Raw genomic sequence first — 27,967 nt, 5'->3', positions numbered from 1 at the left:
TATGTATATATGTCTCATTTACAGCCAGGGATGCACCACTCAATGTTTCAGCATTTGAAACTTCTTCTTCATCCTTCAATGTCACATGGGCAAGACCTGACAATGATGAATGTATTAAGAGTTACAATGTCAGGTACACAAGCGAACTCCATCAAGGTGAAACAGACGTGACTGACCAGTATGCCCACATTACTCATTTACCTAGTGGCACTGAATATACAGTTTCACTTTCGGCTAACATTTACAAAGGATACGATAGCACAGACGAAAGTGAACCAAGGTCAACAACAGTTAGACTCCATGGTAAGTGGTTTGAAATTGACTTTAATAACGAGGAAAACGAATGCAGTCTGATATGAATGTTAAGCCTTTTCCATTTTATAGGATGAGAAATAGAAAATTACTTTTATTTTTTATCAGTTTGAATGTAGTTTTAATATTTTGAAATGAACAATTTAACAAATAAATAATTGATTATATAGTGTCACATTTTCTGTGTAACTATTTTTCTATAGCAGTTTTACCCACTTATGATAACTGCCTGTAGCACTGCCCTTTTCTAGTTCCCAAATCAGAACTATGTTCACACCAAGTGTTTGCGTTTTCCTTATTTTCCAACGGACAACACATGCTCTTCATACAAACGTATGTTGATTTATTTTCTGTTGACTACCCCTAGAACATCCTTGAACATGTTAAAGACAAAAGCGTATGTATGTATGTATGTATGTATGTGTGTATGTATGTATGTATGTATGTATGTATGTATGTATGTATGTATGTATGTATGTATGTATGTATGTATGTATGTATGTATGTATGTATGTATGTATGTATGTATGTATGTATGTATGTATGTATGTATGTATGTATGTGTGTATGTGTGTGTGTGTGTATGTATGTATGTATGTATGTATGTATGTATGTATGTATGTATGTATGTATGTATGTATGTATGTATGTATGTATGTATGTATGTATGTATGATGGTATGTGTGTGTGTGTGTGTACGTACACGTACGTACAACACCATTGGAACTATTTTGTGATTATAAGATGAACAGTAAAAGTCACAGAATATGCTCTCTAAGAGAGGGTTTACTCAAAACATTTAGTAATTATCAATTTTCTTGTGAAAATATCAAAACTGTAATTATCGAATTAAATGTTAAAGTAGTATAAAAAATTGTAGTATTTAAAGCCATCTGCTTTTCAAAAATTGTAAATTTATCCTTTTTGACAATTTTTAAGGATATTTCATCTCATTGATACACATTCTTGAAAATGTCAAGATTAAAGGTCAAAACTTGATGATTGCTGTATTATTTAGAGGGACCTGGATGCATTTGAAGGTTTTGGGATCATATCTGATTGGTTCTTTACTATTTCAAAGTGCCTCTCTAGGCCAGTCCTTAAAACAATGTTTAGGGGTCATATCTAAGTGGTCCCTTAAAAAGATTAAGGGACACATCAGGGTGGTCCCCGAAAGTTTCAAGGTCACATCAGAGTGGTCTCTAAAAGATCCAGGGACACATCAGGGTGGTCCCTGAATGTTTCAAGGACTCGTCTTGCAATGGCGGTCTTTGAAAAATTCAAGGTCACATTAGGATAGTCCTTGAAAGATTCAGGGACACCTCTATTGGTCCCTGAAAGTTTCAAGGACTCATAGTCATGTTCACGACATGATCACAGTTGCTGACATCATTGTCGAGATCGGGAACAGCACTGTCACTTCACAAAGGACCTTGGTAACAGACATCAAATTCATCGGCGATGTCCAGTATTCCGTTGCTTTCCATGTAGTCCTGTCATTAAATAATTTGGGTAATGGACGTCCTACATTCAGAATCGGTAACCTTTCCTGACGAAGGAATTAGTGCAGTGGACAAAATTCATTCAAACGTCACGTCGTTTACACACTCGACTTCAAACAATGCAGAGTCTCACAACAATGTGACCCGTGACCTTTATTATGTTAATTAGCAAGGACCATATTATTTGGTGTACGATTCGGTGTCTCGCTTAATGAGAAAAGCATCATTGACTACATCTCCAAATTAATCATGAAGACTGTAACATACAACCACAGTATTTTAAACGGTGGGAAAACTTTACAGCATAAAAGAGCAACATGTACCTTACCCGGGACCTTACACAATCGCGCGATGCGCCCTAGGTGTCCCTGTAGGTTAAAATGGAATATGCCATCATGAAATGATTGTTTGCAAATTGTTTACTGTTAAGACCAGCGTCGCGTCGGCCAGCTACAGCATACTTCAACAAGCGAGTACATTACCATTAATCGTCAAGAAGGTTCATTACATTTATGCCAGGGAGAACATGCCTTGTAGATCTCGTCGCGTGATAAATACGCAAAGACGTGTTTCGGTGCCGGCCGACCAGTCACACATCGGAGCCATGAGGACGCCGGGTTAAGCCATTACATAATCTTAACTTTGAGGTGCTGAATATTGACGCTTATGTGCAGGAAGTTAAATCTTTCCAGTGATTGCTCTGCCTGTCAGCTTTACCAAAACATGCTTGTGAATGCACAAGCTGATGAGCGAAGTCCCATCAGGATAGTCCTTGAAAGATTCAGGATCTCATCGGGGTGGTCCCTGATAGTTTCAAGGTCACACCAGGATAGTCCTTGAAAGATTCAGGGTCACACGAGGATAGTCCTTGAAAGATTTAGTGTCACATCTGGGTGGTCCCTAAAAGTTTCAAGGACTCATCTGGGTGGTCCCTGAAAGTTTCAAGGTCAAGTCAGTGTGGTCTCTAAAAGATTTAGGGTCTCCTCGGAGTGGTCCCTGAAGGCTGCAAAGACTCTCTGTTCAGTCCCTAAAAATTCCAGACAAAAATGTTGGTTCCTGCCCTTAATATTTTAAGGTTTCAACAGACAGATGATATTGATTACATTTTTTTACAATTATCAATAATTTATGAAATTTGCCCCCGCCTTCACACAAAAAACTGTTAGATGATGATTTATAATAGATTACAACAAAATGCTCAAGATCTTATAATCACAAAATAGTTCCAATTGTGTTGTACGTACATACATACATACGTACTTACACGTACGTATGTATGTATGCATGCATGCATGTATGTCTAGCTATGTATGTATGTCGGAAGAGCTGGCTGCAACGAAATGCAAATGAGTCAAATATGAAAAAGTAACACCTACTAAGAAACTAACAGACTAAGGCCCAAAAAAAATCTGGTCATCGCGCACGTCATTTAAGAACCAGCGCGTCATGTTTTTTTCTGTAGAGAATAATTCTCCCCTTAAAACTTCTTGAGCGTGTAAAAGACAAAAGCGACCTCACGCTGCTGCACTCACCACTCTTCTTCCTATTATTAAGATTCTTGATTGTCCACATGTCTATGAAAGATGTAGTGGATTAATGATAACTTCTATTATAGTAGAATAATTTGGCTAAAAACTCTAAAGTATCTATTTAACTCCAATTAATGTTACTATGTTCGTGCTTGAGTTCTTGAGACCTGGAAGTGACGTGAGACATTGAAAACATGATGTTGAGCGGTGAAGCAATCCTTTTTCGTTGAACTTGCTGTTTCCACTCACGTTCGGTATATGAGATAGTCAATACTTGTAAAGAAAAACCTTACCCCTTATATGTTATACCATTGTAGTAGTTTCAAACTTTTTTAATAAAAAGTTTCAGCTTCGCCATTAGATAATGACCGATGTCATGTAAGGATATCTCGTATATGATAAGCCAAAACTACTAATAATACATATACACAATTACCGTCCAGAGGGTTTCCTTTCTGATAAGTAAAGCAATTTCTATCCCCAAAGACTTATACCACAGTCTACAAATTAACAACGACATATTTAATGTGAATCCAACAAATTGATGTCGTGTTGGAATTAAATTTCTCATTGTTTTCGCAGATGAGAACTGGGCTATCATAGTGACCTCAGTATTGGTTCCTTTGATGATATTGTGTTTCTGCACTTTGTATTACTGTCGTAAGCATCGAGTTTTTATTTATGAGCATTGCTTCAAGTCAATAGGGAGGCAGGATTTCAGAGACACATGGTGAGAAAAAGCTATATTGTACGGTTAGTGCATGACAGAAACACTGTAAAAAACGACTGACAGATACCTTTTATTTGAAATTGAATAAATGCCAATGGACCTTTTGGGTATAGTGTATTCTTGTTGTCATACTATACATTTGCAAGGCTACTGCCTCTTTTAACTCCCATGTAAAACAGCTTAAACTGATAATATATTACTGAGTGTTTGGCCGCTGTCACTGAGGATTATCTTAATTGATACCCTAACGTGATGAACAGTGTTGTTAAAGAAGAAGTTTAGTTTGTACTAGGAATAACTTGGATAATTAAGTTAGCAGGGCCAAACCCTCTCTAAACTGCTGTCAGCAGAAGAACTAACTTATCATTGTTATTGCAAAAACCATGCTTAGTTTCTTTTTTCGGGAGGTCTCCACTAATTTAGTTTCAGCTTGACTCAGATAAGTTTCAGAAGCATTTTCTTTAATTGGATTCCGGATGTGTTTAACACATAGTTTGCAATATTTGTTAACTATGAAAACAGTTTGTATCACAACCTGAAATGACATAATTTGAACTGCTGGGCAGCTCCATCAAACAGAGGAAATATTATAGTTGTGTTCAAGTGTATTACTCCTTCGAATTTACAGACGTGTTTCTTATATTTGATTTGGTACGGAATACTTGCACTGATAATATGACTATCATATTTAATGTACTTTTCTTATGGAATGTATCTAGTAGTTAAGGGTATCTTTATTATTTTCTCTTTAGGATGGTGTGCTCAATGACAGACCTGTTGCCCCCTCCTATGACGAATCGTTCCAGTATGACACACTAAACGGCACATTAACATCAACCTCAACATACCACATCAATGCTAGCATATCTGTAGCTAGCATAACAGAGTCTCCCCCTTCAACTGATACCAATGGTAAAACCCATAACTTTGATCGCTCTTCTGCAAATATCATAAAAGGGGCGTCAGAAAATGTCCCCTTACTATCATTGGAAGATATCCTGATATCACCACCAACTCCTGATGACAACTCTAGCACTACAGATATAGAACAGATAGACGGAAACTTTCTAGATCGCACTAGTGAAAATTTAAGATCACCAAATGACAGTTCAAATGGAGTGAATACCTATGCAACACTTAGATTTGTGAGTGCTGCTGGTGGTGATGTTGGTGTGGATACACAACAAGCCAGTAGCAGTTCAGATGAGACTAGCAGCATGCCTCAACAGATGTGTGGTGAAACTGAGGAGAGTGAAAGATTACAACATATGCTAGCGGGAGGTGACAACAGTGGTGTTCAATATGAAGATGGAAACATTACTTCTCTTCAAGATATCAGTTTAATGGAAGACAGAGTAGGAATGATTGATACATTTGAAATAAATTTAGAGCGATTCCTCATCTCAAAGAGTCCATTGGTGTCAATTCCTGCAAGTTTGATACCAACCAATTGCCAAAAGTCAAAGATGAGGGGAATGAGTCTTTAAACAGTGAGGTCGAAATAAACCCAATGCAGTGTATCGGCCCACTAATGGGCTTAGATGTTGAAAACCTACTTGGTGTACAAGATTTCTCTTCTGGTAGTTGGGAAAATGATAATCCGACTTTGAACCTGATCAGCCCAACGATGTTGGTAATGGCAAATCAAATACAGTGTCTAACAACGAAACGGATATTTCTGATTATGTTCAATCTCAGTTGAATAAAAAGCTTGCAGTGGATTCAAACCAGAATGACAGTTATTTTCCAAGCAGAGCGATCAACAATAATAATCCACCCAATGACAATATAATTGATCTTCATTCTATCCTAGACATTCGAAAGAAGGTAATACATCTGAAGAAAAGCAGGTGGGAGCTCAAAGAATTGAGATATCAACTGAAGTAAACGTACCGACTTTGAAGGAATCTCTGGATATTGACCCACAGGACAGTGACAACATGGTTAACATGGAAGCTCCTACCTGTTGTCAACCAAACCAAACATCAAATTTAGACTATGTTGCCCAAAGAGAAACAATCAACTTGAGTTCCACAGAGTCAAACTATGGTTATCATGCACAGCAAGGAATTGAAATTTCTTAAACTTTTGTACTATCCCATAGTGTTCCCCTACCATTAACAAAGTATAAACATTGCAATATTCCGCGATAGGGCAGCGAAAACAACATTCCTCTCTCCGACGAGAAAACACTTTGGGGGTTATGTGTCTAACCATGAAACTTGTCCTACAGAAAAGGTATTCTGTTGCTAATTTGTATGACAAGCACTTATTAATTCGGATAACTCTTGTACAAACAGCTCTTGTATAGAAAATGAATGATATTCGGACAAATGACTCTTTCACATCACCATGACTTTTTGCGTACCTTCAAGGAATATTAGTGCGGCAAGGATAATTAAGTAATCATTAAAATAGTCACTTATATAAAATCCATGTTGCATGAATATGCTTCACAGTCTTACTGAAAGTTGTGGAATAATATTTATCAATAGAAACACCCAGCACATAGTAGCTCAATACCTGTTTTTTTATCATTTAATAGAGTAATGTTAGAGAAATCATATGTTGACCCTGTAACATAGTCAACCAAGCGCTTTGCTTGAAAATTTCTGAAATTATTATCTATATGTATTATTCTTGTCCGTAATTAAAGATAGCATGGATGTGTATTTATTGCCCTGGTTGCAGTGTCTACAAGACAACTACTGCCTTTAATCTTCACCAACGCGGAGATTAAAATGGCGATTCCCTGTTCAGAAGAAAGTAGACCTTTCGAGGCTGAATTTCTCTTAGGAGTACCTCACTTTTTCCCCGCGTTCTACTTTTGTACCATTTTTTTCTTCAACAAGGCTACCAAACACTTAGTGTGAAACTATTGATTCTTTAGAAAACTAGAGACCAAATTTATTGTACATTTTTACCTTTGGACAACAACTTTACTCCGGTTTTCACTGAGAGATTTACGTTGAAAAGAATACTGTCATTAATTATATTACCATGCCCTGTCCATTGCGTTTTAATTGGTCGAGCTGAACCACGTGACTGCCCACAAATACACAGTAATGGTTTGTTTTCATGCCCGTGAATATGAATAATATCGTAAATACAGTAACTTTACGACTGAAACAAACATTGTGATTTTTACAAAGTTAAGTTCATAATCAACCACATAATAAAATGGAGCATTTGTTGGCCAATTTTTGCAGCGCGTGCACTACTCATTGACAGGTTCTGGGGCCCCGTTGTCGTTCGCACGGGAAATTTTCGTAAATTTTGACGGTTTTTCGGGTTCGTTGATAATATAATTGAAATAACGGACTCCGCGCTGACCATTAACGTTTATTTATGGGCGCGGGAGAGAGGAAAGCCAAATTAACGGGCTCGGCAAGCCTCGCCCGTTAATTTTTGGCTTTCCTCTCGCCCTTGCCCATAAATAAACGTTAATGGTCAGCGCGTCGTCCGTTATTTCTATATTAACTGATAGGTTTGATCAATGAAGAAAATACTGTCTCTGCTGAAGCAAAGAAAACCACAGTTTAGAGAAACAGCCGCAATGGTTCACTCCGGCCATTCTTGATCCTATCCATGTCGAAATTATCATCTCGTAAATGCTACCTTATCCAAATCCGCAAGTGATTGGTTGCTGTAAAGAAACAGAGTTGTACACACAATATCTCATGCAAAACAATAGTACTATCGTGATATTTTCAGAAAAAATACTAATTCTTCTATTATTTGGCATTCTATTAACGATATTCTGTCTTATAATAATTCTCGTTCACAAAGTCCTTGCAATCTGTAAGACGGTGAGAAGCCAACTTATTATAAGAATGTTACCATGATTTTACTGCTCATTTAACAGCTCTCTGGCTTTTTGGTTTTCACTAAGAAGCGGTTTCAATATCTTACGGGAATAATCAATTTGTTAGCTCTTTAGGTGTACATTCCACTATTTTGTCGGTTACGTACGGTGCACTTAAGGGATCCGATTTTGATCTTATTAACGGGAAGCTTATATATCTTTGCCGTTGTCAATACTTTTCGTGTCTCCGGAGTGTTAACTGCATGATAATGAACACCAAAAACGAATTCTATCATCATTGCCTCTCGCCCAGGAATGTCTCGCGTAGACGATTCTGATATTTCATTTCACATTCAAATCAATGATAATCTCATTGACAGTGGTGCTGTTTGCAGACTACAAGGTGTTCAGATAGATGATCAAATAGATAATTCATTCTAAAACTTATCTGCCAGAATTGGTGTTTTAAGATGACTACGCCCGTTTTCTCAAAATGGTTTTTTTTTTGGTTTACAACGCTTGTTCTTGTCTCTAATTGACTACTGTTGCATTGTTTTGGCCAATACATCTCTTAACGGATCTCAAAAGATTATAAAAATACAAGATAAGGGCCGGTAGAGTAATTCTTTAAGTTGACTCGACTTTTCCTTCTCGAAAAGTTTTTGTAAGTTTGAATTGGTTGCCAATTGATTAATATTTCGCGGCTGTTTTGAGGTCCAGAGCTTTAAATGACCCCTAATCAAGGTAGATAAGTGCATTGAGCCGACCTATCTCAGAAATGAATTGTTTTGAATACTCGTTGCACTAGTAGTGGTAACCTTACCCACCAGGGTTCTGGACAACCATGAGTTAAAGATATGTTGAAGCTACAAAAAATTTAATTCTATTCCCCTATCTATCCGAGACTATGAAGCCTTGTGGACGTTTAAATCAGAATTATTTGGTTATCTTTCCATAAATATCGAAGTGAAGACTCTGATCTAGATAAGCATGTTATTGTGTGCGACATTTTCTTCTCACCCATATCAAATATTTTTTGGTATATGTGATGATTTGGTTATGTATTTTTTGCTTCTAAACTCTGGCACAGTAGTTGTATTGTATTCGGATTACCGTTTTAAAATGAATAAATAAATAATGATAAAGTTAATAATAATAATAATTAAAATAATAATAATAATAATAATAATAATAATAATAATAAAAATGAGTATTCATCTCTAAAGGATGGAAATTCCCTCTTTGATCAACATACTTCTTTCCGTGACTATGTGGTGCAGTCTTGTTTCTTGAACATGGAATAGCTCTCGACACCTTTGCTTCAACCAACTTAAACATCCTTTCTTAGAGTACTTAATTAACTACTGAACCTAGCTTCACAAACAACTCGTCGTGACATCCAACAGACAGTTGAACTCATCTTGATCCTTTGATACAGTAACTAATTTACTACAGAATGTAGCTTTACAAATATCTCATACAGTTACTCAGTTGCACTCCACTTAACGTTATCCGTTAGGTCGAACAATCATTTTTTAATTTGATGCTTGCTCGCTAGAAATCCATTTTAGGTCAACCGATCTTCCTTGTTATTGCTTATCGGTTAATGTGATCGTTACATCTTGGATCTACTGTTCGAAGAGAATCAGGATCGCAATTCACAGGGGTTGTAAGTTGAATGAAATCTCCTGATAGAATGATTTGCTAGTCCCCACGGACAGCGTCCGGGGGACTCATAGATTTGGTCATGTCTGTGCGTGCGTGCGTGCGTGCGTCCGTCCGTTCACGAAGATATCTCAGAGATGCCTAGAGCGATTTTATTCAAACTTGGTACAAGGATTACTCCTTATGTAAGGCACTTCAAGTTGTTTTGTGATCCGATTCAAAATAGCGATGTGACGGCATATTTTATCAAAAAAGCGGGGACTATATCATTGACAATGACTTTTTGAAAAAGAACTCTTTCTGTGGAGCAACTGCATTAAATGTCATTACACTTTGTAAAGATGTTTGTTGCACAGATCTCTGATAGCACAGAACGAGATATGTCAGTATTGCATCATTTAATTGCTAATTTGCATATTTGATGAATTTTTGTAATGAGGGTGATATGTCAAGAAATACTGCAGCAAAATTTGATGAAACTTGTTAAACATCTTTAAATACTGTCTCATAATGGTGTACAAAGACAATTAGCAGTGTCATGCGAAATAATTGCTAATTGCATATTTAATGAACTTTCCTAATTGATGGGCTATCTCCAGAACCACTGTGTCAAAGTTGATGAAACATGGTACAGATGTTGATCTATCAGTACTGTAATATCATGTGAAGACATTAAGCAGTATCATTCGATTAATTGCTAATTTGCATATTTGATAAACTTTCATAATTTGTATGATATGTCTAGAAATACTGCATCAAATTTGATAAAATGTGGCACAGATGTTGATCTTTTGGTGATGCAATAGTGTGCATAGATATGTAGAACATTCGTGTTAATTAACTGGTGATTTTCATATTTGATGAATGTTTGTAATTAGGCTAAAATGTCGAAAAACGGTTCATCAAATTTCATGAAACTTGGTACAGATGTTGATAACATCGTTTTAACATTGAACAAAGACTCTATGCACTTTCCTAATTAGAGTGATAATTCCAGAAACACCCCATCAAATTTGATGAAACTTTGTACAGATATTAATCTCATAGGGTTGTGATACAATCCATTGACACTTTGCGGTATTTTGTATGAAATGTGGCATACATGATAATCTGCCGCTGTCAGAGTCATAGTAGAATGCAAAAATGTTTGGCAACATCCAGTTGATTTATTTTTAGTTGACTTATTTAATGACCTTTTGTAATTAGGGTGGCAGCCCTAATTGTTTTAACGTTTTCACCACCATGGATCTCATCTTTAACCACAGACCCAATTAATGAACAGGACTCTATTCTCTCCAAAGACTTGTAATCAAAGTACCTATTAAACAAATGGGGACTGTGTCATCAACGATGGCTTGTTGAGTATAACTGTTATAGGCTGGCCTGGGTGCGTTGTACTGAAGCCGAGTTACCAACTTGAGGATCATAATAAATTATTCCAAGCCTGTGATTACATTTTGTCTCCACATGCAGTTACTCCTTCAAACACTTACATGTTCGCTATCATACAATAAAACTCAATCTACGCTATGGATACATCGCTAAACTGAGCTCCAGATAGCCTTTGGTACGAATCTGTCCACCAGCAAAATTACCTACTCTTGGCGAAAAAACGGGTCATTTCTTTGTAGTCAGAATATAAAGGAATGATTCAGAAAAAAAACTCGCAAAGAATCTTCTGCACCTCAAGAAATATTCTCGTGAACGGGAAGTGCTCCTTGACAGTTTTACAATTTCATATGACTAATTGTGCTACGTACATAACATAGATGTAAACTGCTGAGTTGGAACAATCGCAAATCAAACATTTGTGTGTGCAAATTCACGGTAGTGAACACAACATAAGCTCAATTTTATAAGTATTTGTACCATCTTTACTGACTGTTAGGCTTTGCGACCGATAAGGTCATATCTAATAAACATGGCTATCAATTGCATTGCTTGCGCTTTCTTTCTTCTTCTAGACTGGAATTTATCCTTTTACGTCATACTGAATTTATTGTTACTTTCGAGAGGGTTGAAATTAGCTTATATAATAAATTCAAATAACATGTATCAGTAACTGTCAGGGGGAACGTTAAATGTTAACTGGACTAGTAATGGTTCACCCTGATTACTATTTTGGTATATGGTCTTCCTGGAAGCAAGGTTCACGAGATACAATCACCTTGTATCAAGCTCGTCCTTTTCGATGGTTTTGATGGTAATTTGAGGGTAATTTGTATTATTGCAACTTTCAGCAATAGGAAACTTAAAAACATTTTTGATCGATTTCAACATATAAAAGATTAATAGAATCCCACACCTTCGGCTCGTGTGAGACAGAATTCCCCAACTCGTGTGAGACATTCCATCTCAGCCCATTGGGGTGTGGATTATTTTTCTCACGTCCCTCCAATATCTTAGAGAATTGCATTTTATTGTGGTAGGTTTATACTATCAAAAACCAGCGCTCGATTGCCCATGTTTCATTTGTATCATTCCGCACAGAAAAATTAAGTTCCTTTCATTGACGCACATATCAAACAGTTAACAGGTATATTACGAAATGGCAATTTTATTAACATAGGTTTCACATATCGTGACAGGTCGTTAGTGAATACATAACAGCAACGCCTAAGACCAACATATTTTCAAATACGTATAGGCGTACTTGTATTTTTGATTATTGAGAATGTCTTGCAGAGTCATTTTTGTACAATAAAACTTTCAACGTCAACAATAATGTCATCAAATAAACTGGCCATGTTTGTGTTGCCATAAATAATATTGCTAAAGTCATAAACAGTTTCGTTTACTGCCTTGCACTGTGCACGGCGACATTTATAATTCAATATTGTTTTCCTGACTGCTATCAGCGTCTGAATATATCACCCTTGGTCGTTTCTTGCCGGATGGCCCAGTTTGACTTTGGATATTCACATTCACATTAAAAGTTCCACCTGTCACATGGCAATTTTCGAAGATTGCAGAATGGCCCAGAACATGCGATGCTTTCAGTCGCTGCGTCTGCCTTCCTTCATGTAGTTGAAGCTTCATATAATTGACGATGGACCTGCCACAGCAGTCGGAGCGTATTTGTGAGTGACGTCAGCTTTTGTTGTCTCGGTCAGAATGTGCGACATCGCATATTGTTGTGTATCAGATAATTTGCAATAATTATTTACAGACTGGACATTCTTATGTGCACTCCTTTGCATTGTATGCGTCGGTGGTACCATATTATCATTTAATTTTTGCAACAAATACTTTCTTGCACTGGTATTGGTAAATTTCTTACCGAGTTCAGATAGGCCGCTTTCTGTCGACATGTTCTTCATGATATTTGCAATGGTATTCGGACCCATAGGCTGTCGTTTAAACCATGCCTTTTCGGATGGTTTGGGGTTACTGTGCTTGATCCCCAAATAAAAGGGGTTGTCCGGACCGTTGGAATCTGCTGGTCTAAGTGATCTGTATAATTTATACAAAGTTACCGGACATCGCTCCGGATCTGACGGAAACGCGTACATCTGCGGATTTACGGGACGTACGTCGGTGACATCTCACCGGTTCTAGTTTTAGTTTGGTGCTCCCCTGTCATTTCCAGATATTCACGGTCATGACTGTCACGTTTCAGCTGGACATCACCCCAGCAGAGTGACCTGTGTTCTTTTATGGCTCTCATGCCAAAATGTAACATATTATTCAACCACAGAGTGTTGATAATCGATTGTGGGCTGTGACCGCCGAGTTGTTTCGTTGCATACAAGTGATCGACGTTGTCGTCAGTCAGTGTCCCTGCTTTGTTTGGGAGGTTGCCTTTACCCTGTTTCCGCAGAGCTTTCTGTTTGGCCTTTAGTTGTTCTCGCGCCGTGAAAAATTCAGGCCCAGTGGTTAGTGACACGTCATACTTCTTCCAGCGAAGATGTCTCTCAAGGCTGCTGAACATACCTCGTAAGTACGACGGCTCATACTCAGACCCGTCTTCCTTTCGTACGACACACAGAAACTTGCCGACAAGCGGGTCCAGTTCAGTTGGTGGTATATCACACACGTCCCTGCGTTCACCATTTTCCGCCAGATACTCTTTGAATAGAGCAATGTGGCCATTAGTTTTGCGAACGGTTTCTTGGTTTTGTTGGTCAGCCACAAAATTATCCAGGTCAACGGAGGACAATGTTGCGAAACGGCTCTGGCGTCCATCTGTTAATGGCATTGCGTCACTGCTGTCGTCTGCCACAGCCTCAGGTACAGATGGTTCATTCATGACAATATCGAAGTCGCTAACTGTATCGCTGGTAAATTTGGTTGCCGACGCTGACCATACTCAAAATGTGAAAAATCCACAACAACCTGTTCACTCTGCGGTACAGTCGTCTGTCTGCTATAGTTCCGGTTGTACATTACGCGATGTTCTATTCGTCAATACACACAGAGAACTACGCGCTGAAAGAAATTGACCAATCAATATATGTTTAACGTACGAGGTGTTCGTTCGAGCAACAATATAGAGTGTGAGAACAAATTGATCCCACATGGTGTTCTCACACTCTCAGCGCACTGGGGACGTGAGAACATATTCTCTCAAATTAGTTCCAATCGTTTTCTACAGAAATTTTCGGGATTTTCATCTTTCATTGATATTTGATGTATAACACTACTTGCGACGACTTACAAATGAGAGGTAAAGAGGTTGCGCGAAGAGATAGCACGGTAATGCATTTTGTCACTGGCCAACAGGATCTGTAACCAATATCTTCCAGATGTGGAAGAGAATGAGCCAATGTTTACTCAGGAGGACACATTAAGTACTCGCAGATGTTTTATGTATGGGTTGTGTTACATATGTTTGTAACCAGTCTTTCAATGACACTTACTCTTCACAACTACAAACACCTTGTCGGATTACCAATGCTGATTAATTATAAGTTCACTTCCTACAAAGAATCACAGAAGTGAGGTAGGGTGATAAATATGCACAAACGTGCGCCACATCATGCAGCCCAGCAGATCATGGATAGAAAAATGTTTCAGAACAGGTCATTTGACGTTTTTTAATGTTGGATGAGATTGTATTCCTTTCGCCATCAAACGAGCAGTTTTACGCTTTTGACAGAAACCAGAGGACGATCTAGACTTCGTCTTCGATTATCTTAGCGAAAACTATAGAGAGGGTTCTAGACAAAGTAAGCCTTGTCCTGAATAGATACGATGATCGCAAACGTGCTTCATAAAGGTCATATTTATAGCTCTATGGATATGATGCTGAGGACAAATATCTTGACTCGTCACATCGGAAATGGTGTACTGTTTGATACACACTCAGCGCGTGCACTCACATACGCGCACAAAGACAAACGGGGCCAGTCCGTTTTGTCACTGCACTCGCAACCGTCTACATATTCATATGTACAATGCAATCACTATAAAGTACTTTGTAATGACATAGAGTAGAACTAATGCACTTTATTTCGATTTCTACCTTACAATGTATGAAGTGCATTTATCGGCTGGTACTTTCTTGTATGGTTAGCTAAATATAGCTAGGACTGATATTGCTCAAATGTGGTTGGATGCGCGGATGTTTTGTCTGTAATGGGTTGTTCGTTATTTTGTTTCTCTTCATTTTCTCCACTATTATGCAATATTTATTATTGTTGACTGCTGAAAGAACGTGATTTTCTGCAGCAATGCTCAAATGCAATTTGTAATGAGGTCGGAAATATTTTCATTTGCCAAAATCCGTGTTAAGCTCCCTGCACTGAAGATGTTATTTTAATTGGTTGAACTTTGCAGCTCAAGAACGCACAGTGGCGCTTCTATCACGACACTGTCGGGGGTTGGGTTCCAATAAATTAAACTTCGTCACCGCGTTGGCTTCAGCAGATCTGATCATACAAGGCTGGCGGTCATGAAGAGAAGAGCGTTGGACTCCGAACTAGCATGATACTACCACGTGTGTGACATGGCGAGGGTTCGTTTGGAGATGTTGAATGTATTTGTGGGAATTGTCCTTGCGTTTGTTTTGGTCAGAGGTAATTATGACGTAGTTTTATAAAGTAGTTGAATGAGTATAACAAGCAGCCATTATTAAGCTCTAGTTTTCCAAAGAGGTTTCTTTGCATCTGGCTTATGCTCTTGTATGTAATTCGCAGATTCCTTGATATACTGGTGTAATCAGTATTGCAACGGGGCTTGCGCTTCAGGCTACTGCGTCCAAGCCTTATCTTCTCTTTAACCGTGTCATTGTGTCATTTTGTCATTTATTTGAGTATTCACCTTGTTAGTTTAATCTGTGAATTTGTTAACACAAATGTTAGTGGGCATAAAGTGGCACGCTGAATGTTATCAATAATGCTGGCTTGCAGTCTTACTATAGAAAGCCGTACCGACAAGCGGAATATCTTTGAATTTCAGCACGATCTTTGAAGACAAACATGGACTTTTTTTAATAAACTGATCAAAAAGGGACATACCAAAGTTACAGCTGCTCGCTATCCAATGCTAATTAAGATTATTTTACAGCTCTTGACAAAGTCAGCTAAATTACTAACTATGACATTAACTGATGAAAAATCACTGATCAGCTGCTCTTCGACTTCTGTATTGGCTACTCTCGCTTAAGAAGCATGGAATCTCTTTGAAAATGACGAAATGTAATAAAAATGTGACGAAAGACTTTGATGTCTTGTAATTAATGTGACACTTCTGACTGCACCAATTAGTGACTAAATGAATACTACACATTGTTTACCGTAAAATGATCTTATTCAATAGCTTCAAAGCTTAGAACTTGAAATTTAAGGTTGAGTCACTAACGGGGTGTTGATTGTGTCATCTTAATCGCTCTATGACAATTCATCAGTTTTTGTTTTCTTTTCATTAGCTCCAGCAATAAAATATGCCCTTGCTCACTTTTTGTGCTTTGAATGGCAGAAAGTATTCTAAGGAGGCTATAAAAATGAACTTATCCCTATCATATCAAAATATTTGTTTAAATGTTATGTGTCAAATAAGTTCAGAATCGAAACTTTAGCAAAGAGTACAGTTAGCAGTCGACTTTGGAAAAAGGTAAGAGCCATGACTGCAATGTAAGAAGCGTTAAGGTATTATGGCCTGGGAGGGGGTTGGCAGATTATATATCAAATGTTGTAACAAAAATATTGCATTTCGCAGTTTTGCAGTCCTATGCCGACAACCGTACAATATAACACTACAAAGACATTCGTATGTTGCTTTATTAGGTGATGTTCCAACCAATGTGACATATGCTTGCCTAATTTGAATTGCACTGTGACCTGGGATCCGCCTGTTGGCACAAGTGACAGTGACACGGTGTTATACACCACATTCTATCAAGAGTAAGTAAATCATGAATCATTTTAGCTCACGTGTTCACACGTGGGCTAATGTCATAGCGATGTCTGTCTGTCTGTCTGTCTGTCTGTCTGTCTGTCTGTCTGTCTGTCTGTCTGTCTGTCTGTGTGTATGTTAGTGTGTGTGTATCTGTCTGTCTGTCTGTCTGTTTAAACGATAACTCAAAAACACCAGAACAGATTCAAGTCAGATTTGGTACAGAGGTATCATATGCTACTTGCAAGAACTGATTAGATTTTGGTTAGTGTTGCTTACATATTAATGAAGTTATGCAATATAATTTTTTCCGTCAATGGTTTCCTTTAGAAACGGTAATGACAGTGTAGGCATATATCAAGAAATACTGCACAAAATTTCATGAAACTTTTCACAGATGACAATTTCAGAACATGATGATGATAGTGTGAGTGTCATGTCAATTATCTGTTCATTTGCATATTTAATGAACTATTGTTATTAGTGACATAACTGTGAAATTCCTGCACGAAACTTGATGATACGTGCAACAAATAGTGATCTGATATATATCTAATTATACTTAGAAGCATTGGGCTGTGTCAAGTTATTAGATAGCTCATTTGCATATTTTATGAAGTTTTTTTATTAGTCATATAAAATCCAAAATAACTGCACCAAATTTGATGAATCTGCTGCAGATACTGATCCGATAGATATCTAATTGTGGTGTAAAGCATTTAGTTGTGTGGAGTTAATTAAGGGTTCATTTGCATATTTAACGAGCTTTGCAATTAGTGATATTACTCCAAAATTACAGCATTACATTTGATGAAACTTGCTACAGATATTGATCTGATAAATATTCAATTGTACTGAGAAGCATTGGGCGTGGCAATTTAATAATTAGCTCATTTACATATTAATAAAGTTTTGTAATTAGTGATTTTAACTCTTAGAGATACTGTGCGAAAGTTGGTGGAACCTGCTACATATAATGATATAACAGATATCTGATGGTTCACATTACATGCCTCACACGGGTGTCCATTATATTGGTATGAATCGGGTTTATTGACAGGAATATTGAAAAACATAATACAATAAATCCTCGTCAGAAATAGTTACTCTGGCAGTAGACCGTTTATACGTCTAGTCTTATCAGAAGTCTGTCTTCCACTCCGCGTCGTGTGCTCAATTGAACTGCTGTCAGAATATACACTGTCTGTCTTTGTTCTTGTGTTTTGGTAGTGATAATCTCAGGTCAGCAAATATTGCATAACATCTCCTTGCTCGTTGTCGTTTGAGACAGGTCAAAGGTACAATTGATTTGTTCGTCGTCGTTTGAGACAGGTCAAAGGTACAATTGTTTTACAAAATTTCATAACAGTCAAAAAGTATGCAGTATTTTACGTCAATCTGTATTATTTCATGCGTCCAGTAGTGTCTGATAAATGTCAAACACATGTCGAGTCATCAGCAGTCAATTTCAGTGCTTGATAACTAAGTTTGTAATTTTGTCAAACTCAAAATCTGTACAAGTCATTCATATAACATGTCATTCCTTCCATTCAGGGGTCACATTAGCACACGTTGTTCTGTTGACTAAATGCTAAAAATTTCTGGTCTGTTCACCGGATATCAACACGTGAGCACATTCAGTTCATATCTGGTTCTCCATTAAACATGCTAGAATGCTTTGAACGTATGTGCCATGGTACTCTTTATGTAGGCAGCATTACTAGGGCAAAAGCAAGGCCGAACTTTGCAATATAAGCAATTTAATCCAATTTGTTAGCTGACAATCGTTGGTCTATAATGCTCCATATGACAGCAGAACTAAGTGTCTAGCCCACTTTGCAAAGTTTAATAAGGTCTGCACATAATTAATGAGGTATAACTGTTGCGAAAGTGATTAGCTGCTCGAGTAGGTACCATATGTATATAATACCATACCTGTACCTGTAGCAGTTTCAGAGAAATAGGAAAGTAGGTCAGACTCGCAGGTCGGCCGACAATTTAGGGAGAGAAGTAGCAACATACGAAAAAATACGAAAGATACCAAAATTCTACCCTTTGTAGTTCCTGAGGGACATAAGATTATATAAGAGGTCATTATAGCTCATCCAAGGTTGGTGAAAAACAAGTCTCTTATCGGTCATCATCTAAGAAAAATCAAACTCTAGCCCTTGCACTTACTGACACGCGTGAAACCAACCAACGGTCGACAACATGTTTTGATAATGTTTTCTTTGCATAGTGCTCAAGAGATAAATGAAACGAAACTTCTAGCCCATGTAGTTGCCGATTTAAACGAAATTAGGTCAACAGTTATCTATAACATGTTAAAAATGTACTGAAATAGAATGTGAATGATTTTACTACACTTCAGATTCTATAGTCAGACTTATTTACCGAGGTCGTATTATGGGAAAGATAATTGCCATTCTCTGACCAGTTCTAGTTAAATATAATAGCCATTTGAAAACAAAATTGGACGCAAGTGTGCATGAATTCCATGTTTCGTACAGCTTTGAAAAATTGGCCAGTCAACCCACTTAAATATTCATTGTACTGACAACATGCAGTGAGAGTACAACCTGGATAATGTTATACAACTGTTTCTCATAACTGTAGGTGTATGCAGCATTTAGGAAGTTAGGGCAACGTAGGTGTATAATCAAATAAATTCTTAAGCCAAAATTCTGCTGAGATACTTAAGTTCAGAACTGTATTTCTACACGCTTGGTTTCAATTTTTCTTTCAGATTCTCTGATTGGATGCATGCTCCTCAAAGGTGGATACAGAAAGACGAATGTACCAACACAGCACTCACGTTTTGCCACTTGGGAGCAGACTTTGATGACGTTATTGGCACTTGGGGTGTGAGAGTAAAGGCTGTCAGGGAGGGCCACCATGATAATGACTCATGCACAGAAGTCAGCATTAGCCCATATTTCGATGGTAAGCTGTATCTCGAGTTTTAATACTTCGTCACAAAATCGGGTAGCACTTTTCTGACAAACAATATGCCAGGTCAAATATGTTATGCGTTATACGACATTCATACATTACGGAAGTTCGTCAACATACAGTCGATGAAGACCTAGAGAATAATTTTAAATATTCAAGCTAATATTTGGTTTTGTGTGTCCAGAAACATATTAGTAAGAAACATGAAGAAAAAAACCATATCATCTCTATTTTTTTCCTATCAGGAAGGTTTGTATCAGTAAATATTGTCTGTAGGGATATTATTTTATTAATGACACAATCAAAACTCTGGCCGGTTTCTCTTTTGTTTCACAAAGAATCTGCCTAGTCCAGTCTAGTAAATAAAAAGAGAAAAAGTTAACAATAATTCGCTCATACCTGCATATCTTTACTTATCACTGGTACGAAACTTGTTCTTGTATTTACTGTGTTTTAAAGATTAAGTATTGCACGAAACCATTAAAAACTAAACACACTTCTTGCTTTGGTCTTTCCATACAAAGAACCGTGAATTTATTCAATATTCTGTGTGAAGTGTAGTCTGATGTTGCATTATCTTTACTGCCTCTCCCTAAAAAACCTTACTTTTGTCAACATCACCCCTTTTTGTCAAACTTTTGACAGTAAATTTTTTATTTAAAAGAAGGGTAGAAATATGTGGTTAATGTACAAAATATCAAGATATGGTCAATCTAAATAAATATACGTTTGACAATCTTACCCAAAAGTCAAGTTTAGTTTTATTCTTCTCGGTATTTATGCAAAGAGGCAGGTACATTTGCTCAAGTCAGTGTATCAAAATAATCGTTGTTAATTGCTGTAGAACACATTTGTCTAATTAATGTGTTTTGAATTTTACATATCCAATTACACAGAACTGAGTTTGCAACAATCACTGAAAACATATCGACTACTTTGGCAAATACATGATTCGCTGTTATGTTGTTCAATTTATGGATCGTGTGAAGCCACTACTCTTACATGTATCACCCACTTTCATCATTATATTTCTTGCTAAACAGCAATTCAATAAAATATGAAAGGAAAAGCCTATATTTTTACGTCTTTTTTTATATTTCCTGAGTCTAAACTCCAAATTTTGAACTTCAAACACAGATATTACATCTGGGAACTGCATACAAAACTGTCATACATTGTTCAAGAAAGCGTCATTCGCTGTTGGGTACCATTTCTAGGCATACCAATTTTGATTCTCGTGTCAAGATTGAATCTCATTTAAACTTGTCTCTCCGTTGTATCATCGTGCTCAATGACATTTGAAACAGCTTTAGTTTGCTTTTAACAATGGCACAATAATAATGTGATATTTCGTTCAAATGGACGGGAAATTGTTATTGCGATATTATTCACTATTGTCGTTTTACCGTCTTCACCTGCTTTAAACTACAAAAGACCGATAGGACGAACCCGGCCTACTTTATAAATAACCTTTGAACTTCTCGATATCGACAACTTCGGCCCGCTTCATGTCTTGCTTTTATCAATGGGTCCTTGGCGAATTACAAACATATTCCTTGTTCATAAAAAATGCTACTCTTTAAGTGTTTGAATATATCCAGAATGGATTGTATTGTTCCTGAAATAATTCGTCATAATAACGAAACAAACAATAGATGTATACCTGTAGCTTCTAACCATTTCAGTTATGTGGTAGTGTTGGTACTGTCGTTGGAACGAAAACTATAAACAATTGTGTGCGTCAAATTTGCATCGGCCTTATCGGAAACCAATGACACACAGAACAGTATTGACAAATACTGTGTATTGCCTTTAATGATACAAACATTGTTCTTGCAGCAACGCTTGGAGCAGCAGAGATCACAAATATCTCTACAACAAATCGATCTATTTTCCTTCGTTGGCTGTCACCTCACACACCCTATTATCATTATAATGGGAATCGAATGCGCATGACAGATTATTATACTATTTTTTATAATATTACGTACTGCATTCCTTTCGATCCAAGTTGGTGCGTAAGTATTAAGTATTATTATAAGTACATACAGTATCATAACTATTCTGTCTTTTTATCTTAATACATGTATGACAATTACAGCTTATACAGGTTAGGGAAATAATTTCTGTACATGGAAAATCGTGAGAACACTGCACATATAACCTTGATATTTATTGCGTATGCACCCCTTCTGTAGTATACATTTTTTATTCAGCAATGTGATACTCTTGAAATATGAAAATGGTCAAAAAACGTTGACAATGTCAAACATAAAAAACTAATGGTCAAATTATATCGACATCAGGCATAAAAGGTCCAGGGATGTGCTAAAAAGGTTGGTGCAAATTAGAACGAAAATGTATCTACATTTTTCAGATTTTGTCCTGGTTTTCCTTGAGGTAATTGTAATATGGCTTGCATTCTTTGCTTGGCTGCTTGGAAGATTTTCCCAATAGTTCTTGGTTTTATCCATGGACAGAGCGCAGCAAGGCCAGGTGTTCCAAAGCAGAAAAGAAAATTAACCTACACTAGTACAGAAATTTGCGAGAAATTTGCGAGAAATGGACACTTTCTCGCTGTATTGCGAGAAGTAAGCGAGAAAACATACTTTCTTGCAATCAAGCTGCGAGAACTGTGCTTTCTCGCATGCATCTGCGAGAAATTGAATTCTCGCAATCAATCAGCGAGAACTATGTTTTCGCGCTCCACATCTGTGAGAAATTGTGAAAATTTTGTGAAATGCTTACACAGAAGAATACAATTCCTCGCGATGCAAAGCGAGAAAACAAATTTTTCGCTCACTGATTGCGAGAATTCAGTTTCTCACAGATGCTGAGCGAGAAAACACAGTTCTCGCCAGCTGATTGCGAGAAAATTAAATTCTAAATTCTCGCTAGATTATTGCGAGAAAGTTATGTATTATCGCTTACTTCTCGCAAAAAGCGAGAACGTGTCAATTTCTCGCAAATTTCTCACAAATTTCTGTACTAGTGCTAGCTGCTACAAGCAACTGATTGGCTTAGAGATAATCCAGAATGTCTGGCACGCTCTGAGATGTGCGAATTTAACATCAAGGGATAAACGTTAGCACGTCGGTCAAACCTTTCTCACAACAATTTTGCAGTGTTATATTGAATGTTAAATTAGTGCAAATTTGTCGGCAGACAAACAATTCAATCATGGTACAACTTGGAGTTGTAAAAATTACCTGTATATTTTCTTCGAGCAATAAAATTTTGCGGAATTCTGTTCGTAAAATGCCTACTCATTTAATTCATTACGTTTTGATTACGCTGTGGCAACTAAACTAGCATTTATGTGCATATCTGAAATACTTTACCTTTTGTTGTCACCCATGTTGCTCCCCAAAATTCTATGCGTGAACATACAGGTCTGGCTAATTTTCCAATTTCGGTACAGGCTGTGCTGTGGTCATTGAAGCACATGTGATTAGTTAGCCGAGTAACTTTACTCAAATACGCACTCAACTTCCCAAGCACCATTAATGGAAAGGGTCTTGCGTGCAGCAGAGCAGCTATTTGTAGGGATTCTTGTCATATCAAGTTTAAGGCACATCGTCTGTTTAATGTTGTGCTATGTCGAACATGGGTAAGGAGTAAGCTACAGTGTGCTCCGTTGACAGTCTTTGACAGTCTCTCTCTCTCTCTCTCTCTCTCTCTCTCTCTCTCTCTCTCTCTCTCCAAGTATACAAATATCCCATTGCGACATCTGTATACTTCGATATATATATATATTATATATATATATATATATATATATATATATATATATATATATATATATATATATATATATATATATATATATATATATATATATATATTGATGCGGCAAATTCAGATCAATGTACTACTGTACCTAAGGATTAGAGATGATTTGTTTTGCCTTACAGGTTGCTGTTGATACTGGCTCGTCTGAGTTTGTGACTATCAACGAGAAAATTATCCCGTCGACTACATATGAAATAACGTTGCAGGGAAGAATTTTGGGCTATCTTGATGGAGATCCTGTAAAAGTGACAGTAACAACAGATAAAAGGGTAAGAAATAAATGTCCTTGGATGGACTTTGCATTTGAAACAAATCTTATATATATATATATATATATATATATATATATATATATATATATATATATATATATATATATATATATATATATACAATTATTGGTTGTCATCTCTGCCAAGGTAGGTGTCAATTGCAAATGTCTCATATAAGGTATGCCAAAGATGTAGATAAACATAATGTATGTAAACAGCCTAAAAGCTTGTTTAAGGTTTTTCTGTTTAGTATCACAAGGAAGTATTAATTTCTTATCTACGAAACTTGCATGATTTTTTTTTATAAAATCAAATTTTCAATGCTAGTCGTGCAAATACAAAATCTCTTTTGAATCTCTTCCTCAATTTGGTTTGCAGGTAACAAGACGATTATGACAGTGGTCGCAGTACTTGTTCCTTTGATGGCATTGTGTTTCTGTACCCTGTATTATTGCTATAAACATCGAGTCTTTATCCGCGAGTATTGCTTCAGGTCAACTGGAAAAAACGATTTCAGTGAACACATGGTAAGACAGCTCTATTCTATGTAGTTTGCGGATTACAGAAACGCCGATGAGCGGGAAATCACTTACATGAAATGAATCATTGTAGATGGTATATTTGAGGACAAAATTGACCTTGTGGTCTATACATTGTGTTCTTGTTAATATATCGTACATATACCAGAATGGTGTCCTTTTATTTCCCCTGTTTGACAATGGAGTTGATGTTGTTTTACTACTGCCTGGCTACATGATGAAGGGATGATCTCTTAAACAGGTGTACAGGTGTAATTACTGTGTATAAAAATTGATTAATTTTTCTGTACAAATTGTACAAACTATTACCATTTTTAAAAGTCATTTCCCCCAGTATCACTGTCTTTAGAAGCTCTGGCTGACAATTGTAATAGTGCGAGACATACTCGAGTCAAGAGCATGCGGTGCATTTTTGTATTTTAGTTTTAAGAAGGCAATAAGGAGTGAAAAGCTATCACGTATCCGGGTAAAGTGATTTCTATGATATCCGAGATGGTTGGGAATTATACCTTTGTGACTGTCAGTCAATTTCGTTTCTCTAAAAAAGAGTAATCCGCTCTTTGGCGCTATTTGTCAAAGACACACAAGACAGGCGGCAAAGCTATTTATTAGTTAGTTATTTATTGGAATTATGATTTCATGTTCAAGTTTACAGTTTTTGAGCAAATTCTGACCTGTTTTGGTCTAAATGTCTCGTTTTCTGAAGTTGTTTCTCTGATATGTTTCCTACTTGTTTGAAATCTTATAGTGTTATCACTTTAATTTCATCTAAAGGCATCTATTTTCGGTTAGTGTTGAACATTCTTCTTTGCCAATTTTTATGGGAAAAACACCTTGAAAAGAACAAGAGCAGAGTTGTGCTCAAGTTTTCTCCATGTGTTATTTGGAGAGGTAATGCACTTATCTTTTATTATTAGCGAAGGTGGGATTACTTTCAGTAGCAGTTTCTCTAATTTGAAAATATTATAGATTGGATTGTATTTGATTTCTGTTTACTGTGACACTTACTCGTAAGCTTTGTGTCATATCGGGCAATGAAAGTCTGCATGTGAATTCAACAGTGTGGTTTCATAAAACAATAAACCATTTTAGTTGTATTCAAGTTAACTACACTTTTCAGTTTCCAGATACATGTCCCCTATTTTTGATCTATCGCGAAATACTTTCACTGACAAAAATTGAGTTTGTCATTTAAGTAGAATATATATAGTGTGTTTTCCGTATGGGGTGTAACTTAAAGGTATCTCTATTTATTTCTATTTTAGGATGATGTGCTTAGTGATAGACCCGTTTCCCCGTCTTGTGACGAATCTTTCCAGTATGACACACTTAACGATACATCAGTATCGGCATCAACGTACCACGTTCGTGAACGCATGGCTGATGATGTAACAGAGACGTCCCCTTCACTTGATACCGATCATATAAACAAAAACCTTGCTCACCCTAACGAGAATATCATGAATGGAGAGTGTTAAAATGATCCCTTACCATCTTTGGAAGATATCCCGATATCAGCCCCAACATCCGATGCCAGCCCTGGCTCAACAGATATAGACCAGATAGCAAAATACTATGTACCTATTAGTGGAAATCTGAGATCAACCGTAGACAATTCAAATGCAGTGGATACCTATGAAAGGTTTAGAGTCGCGATTACTAATGGTAGTTATGTTGGTGTGGATGGAGAGCAAGCTGGCAGCAGTTCAGTTGAAACCCACAGCAGATGTCCTGTGACGTTTTGTGAATCTGAGGGCCGGGAAGATAGGGGTCAGAGGACAAGACTGGAAGTGACATGAATAACATCAGTGATGGGCAATGTGAAGAAAACACCAGGTCATAATTCGTTGCAGCTCACCAACCCTAATTTTTCGATAATACAGCTCAAAAGGCAATGTAAAATCCAGCAATGGAGCAGACATATCTACGTTTATTCAATCTCAGTTGGTGACATACACATGTAATTGATACAAACCTGTATGAGAGATCTTTCACGTCAGAGATCAATAAAGAGAAGCCGCTAAATGATAATATGATTTTTCTTAGTTCTCTCTTGATATTCCTGCAGAAGTTTATAAATCTGAAAAAAAGCAGGGAAAACTCAGAATTCTGTGTCTGAGATCTCATTTCTCATCAGCGACTTACTTTCAATGACACTTCGGCTACCACGGGAGGTCTTACTTGTTGTCAATCAAATCCAGCACCATAATAAAATCATCGCGCCGAAAGATAAAAGCAGATAAATTGTGAAATTCAGTGAGCCACACAATGGTGATCATGTTCAACGGTAAAATGCATTCCTTACATTTCTTTACCAACCGAGTTTTCCTGACTTAGGGCGTCGTTTGCCAGTGATACACAGGGTAGTATTCCGCAGCAGAGTAATCAAACCAACAATTGTTTTGAACGACAAGAAAGCACTTGTTTTGTGTCTAACTGTGGAAAATAACGAATAAAAGTCAGACACACGAACTCTTTTACATCACCGTGATTGTGAGGTGATCATTTTCTTGCAGCAGGAAGAAAAGTGAGAAATCATAAAAATAGACACTTAAATGAATCCATTTAATGTCTTATATCAATTCTTAGCAGATATACTCACTGAAAATTGTCTAATAATGTTTACCAATATTTGTTATGTTACTCAAGAGTTAATGATAGCATATCATAATCAGTTACCTCATATTTCAAACATCCAACAGAAGAGGATAAATTTAAGCACATTTCAATCTGAACCCCTTAAACGTAGTCGACCAAACGGTTTGCTTGAAAATGTTCAGAAACCTAGTCGAAGTGTAAACGCATTGCTGGCTATAAGGTTTAGTTTGATGCAAGAACGCTTGTATTGGCTTATTGCATAATAAAGAGGTGTAAAACTGTGAATTGAAAGTGTTTGAATAAACTTTTCATTGTCTAAAATACTATTTTCCCCTTCATTTTCTTGATTTTCTTGTTTTTTGTCATACAGTTCATCATATGAGGCTATTACACTTTGCCATTTTCCACACTTTCTTGAAAGTACCACTGTAGTTTGTTATTCACACCTTTCCATCAAGCTGAGTTTTCAAGCCATGCTAGTCATTTCATGACCGTAATGTGTTTCAAATGTATGATGGTTATTGCAATGAAATGGTTAAAATAACAAAGTACAGGAGTATTTTCAAGAAAATGATAATGAAGGGATGGCGAAGGAAATAGACACACAAGCACCTCTATATACCACACAAGCACCTCTATATTTCATGCAAATACGTATTAACGCGGGTTCATGTGGTACGTCTCCGCCGATGGTGTAAAGGCTGAAAGAGAAACCTTAAAGAACATATTTCAACAAGATCTTGAAATGCGAAAGCAGGAAGGATGTAGTATACAGATAGAATGATACGTATTGAATGGGTACAATGATGAAGTATAAGCAGAGCAAGCGGTCATCACGCTTCCTGTGCCAAAATGTGGATGACATTCTTAACCCCATCTCCATTACATCGATATTAACAGCATGAAATCTGGGTTCAGCGCCCCTCTGAGGGAGGT

General features: G+C 37.0%; 2 protein-coding genes and 1 long non-coding RNA gene across 3 annotated transcripts in view; all 3 read left to right on the top strand.

Moving 5' to 3' along the window:
• LOC139138075 (interleukin-12 receptor subunit beta-2-like) overlaps positions 1-27,967 on the top strand; it is a 277,102-nt gene that overhangs the window by 162,342 nt on the left and 86,793 nt on the right. The gene's annotated exons all lie outside the window — the stretch shown is intronic.
• Positions 5-7,063, top strand: LOC139139128 (uncharacterized). Its single transcript, XM_070707928.1, has 2 exons — positions 5-303; positions 4,826-7,063. Exons 1-2 carry the CDS (start codon positions 181-183, stop codon positions 5,558-5,560), a joined length of 858 nt encoding a protein of 285 aa, XP_070564029.1. The 5' UTR covers positions 5-180; the 3' UTR covers positions 5,561-7,063.
• On the top strand, positions 15,431-27,347 carry LOC139137957 (uncharacterized). Its single transcript, XR_011553513.1, has 7 exons — positions 15,431-15,560; positions 16,770-16,886; positions 19,625-19,821; positions 21,670-21,848; positions 23,745-23,891; positions 24,273-24,421; positions 25,699-27,347. It is a non-coding gene; the product is annotated as an uncharacterized lncRNA (long non-coding RNA).

Source organism: Ptychodera flava, chromosome 8, assembly GCF_041260155.1.
Source record: "Ptychodera flava strain L36383 chromosome 8, AS_Pfla_20210202, whole genome shotgun sequence".
Lineage (NCBI taxonomy): Eukaryota > Metazoa > Hemichordata > Enteropneusta > Ptychoderidae > Ptychodera > Ptychodera flava.
The sequence above is the reverse complement of the archived record's forward strand: the minus strand, read 5'-3'. Positions and strand labels throughout refer to the sequence as shown.

Excerpts from the sequence above, each read along its gene's own strand:
- LOC139139128 (XM_070707928.1), top strand. The coding sequence starts at position 181 with ATGCCCACATTACTCATTTACCTAGTGGCACTGAATATACAGTTTCAC. Across the intron at positions 304-4,825 it reads AACAACAGTTAGACTCCATG|GATGGTGTGCTCAATGACAG; the intron begins GTAAGTGGTTTG and ends TTTTCTCTTTAG.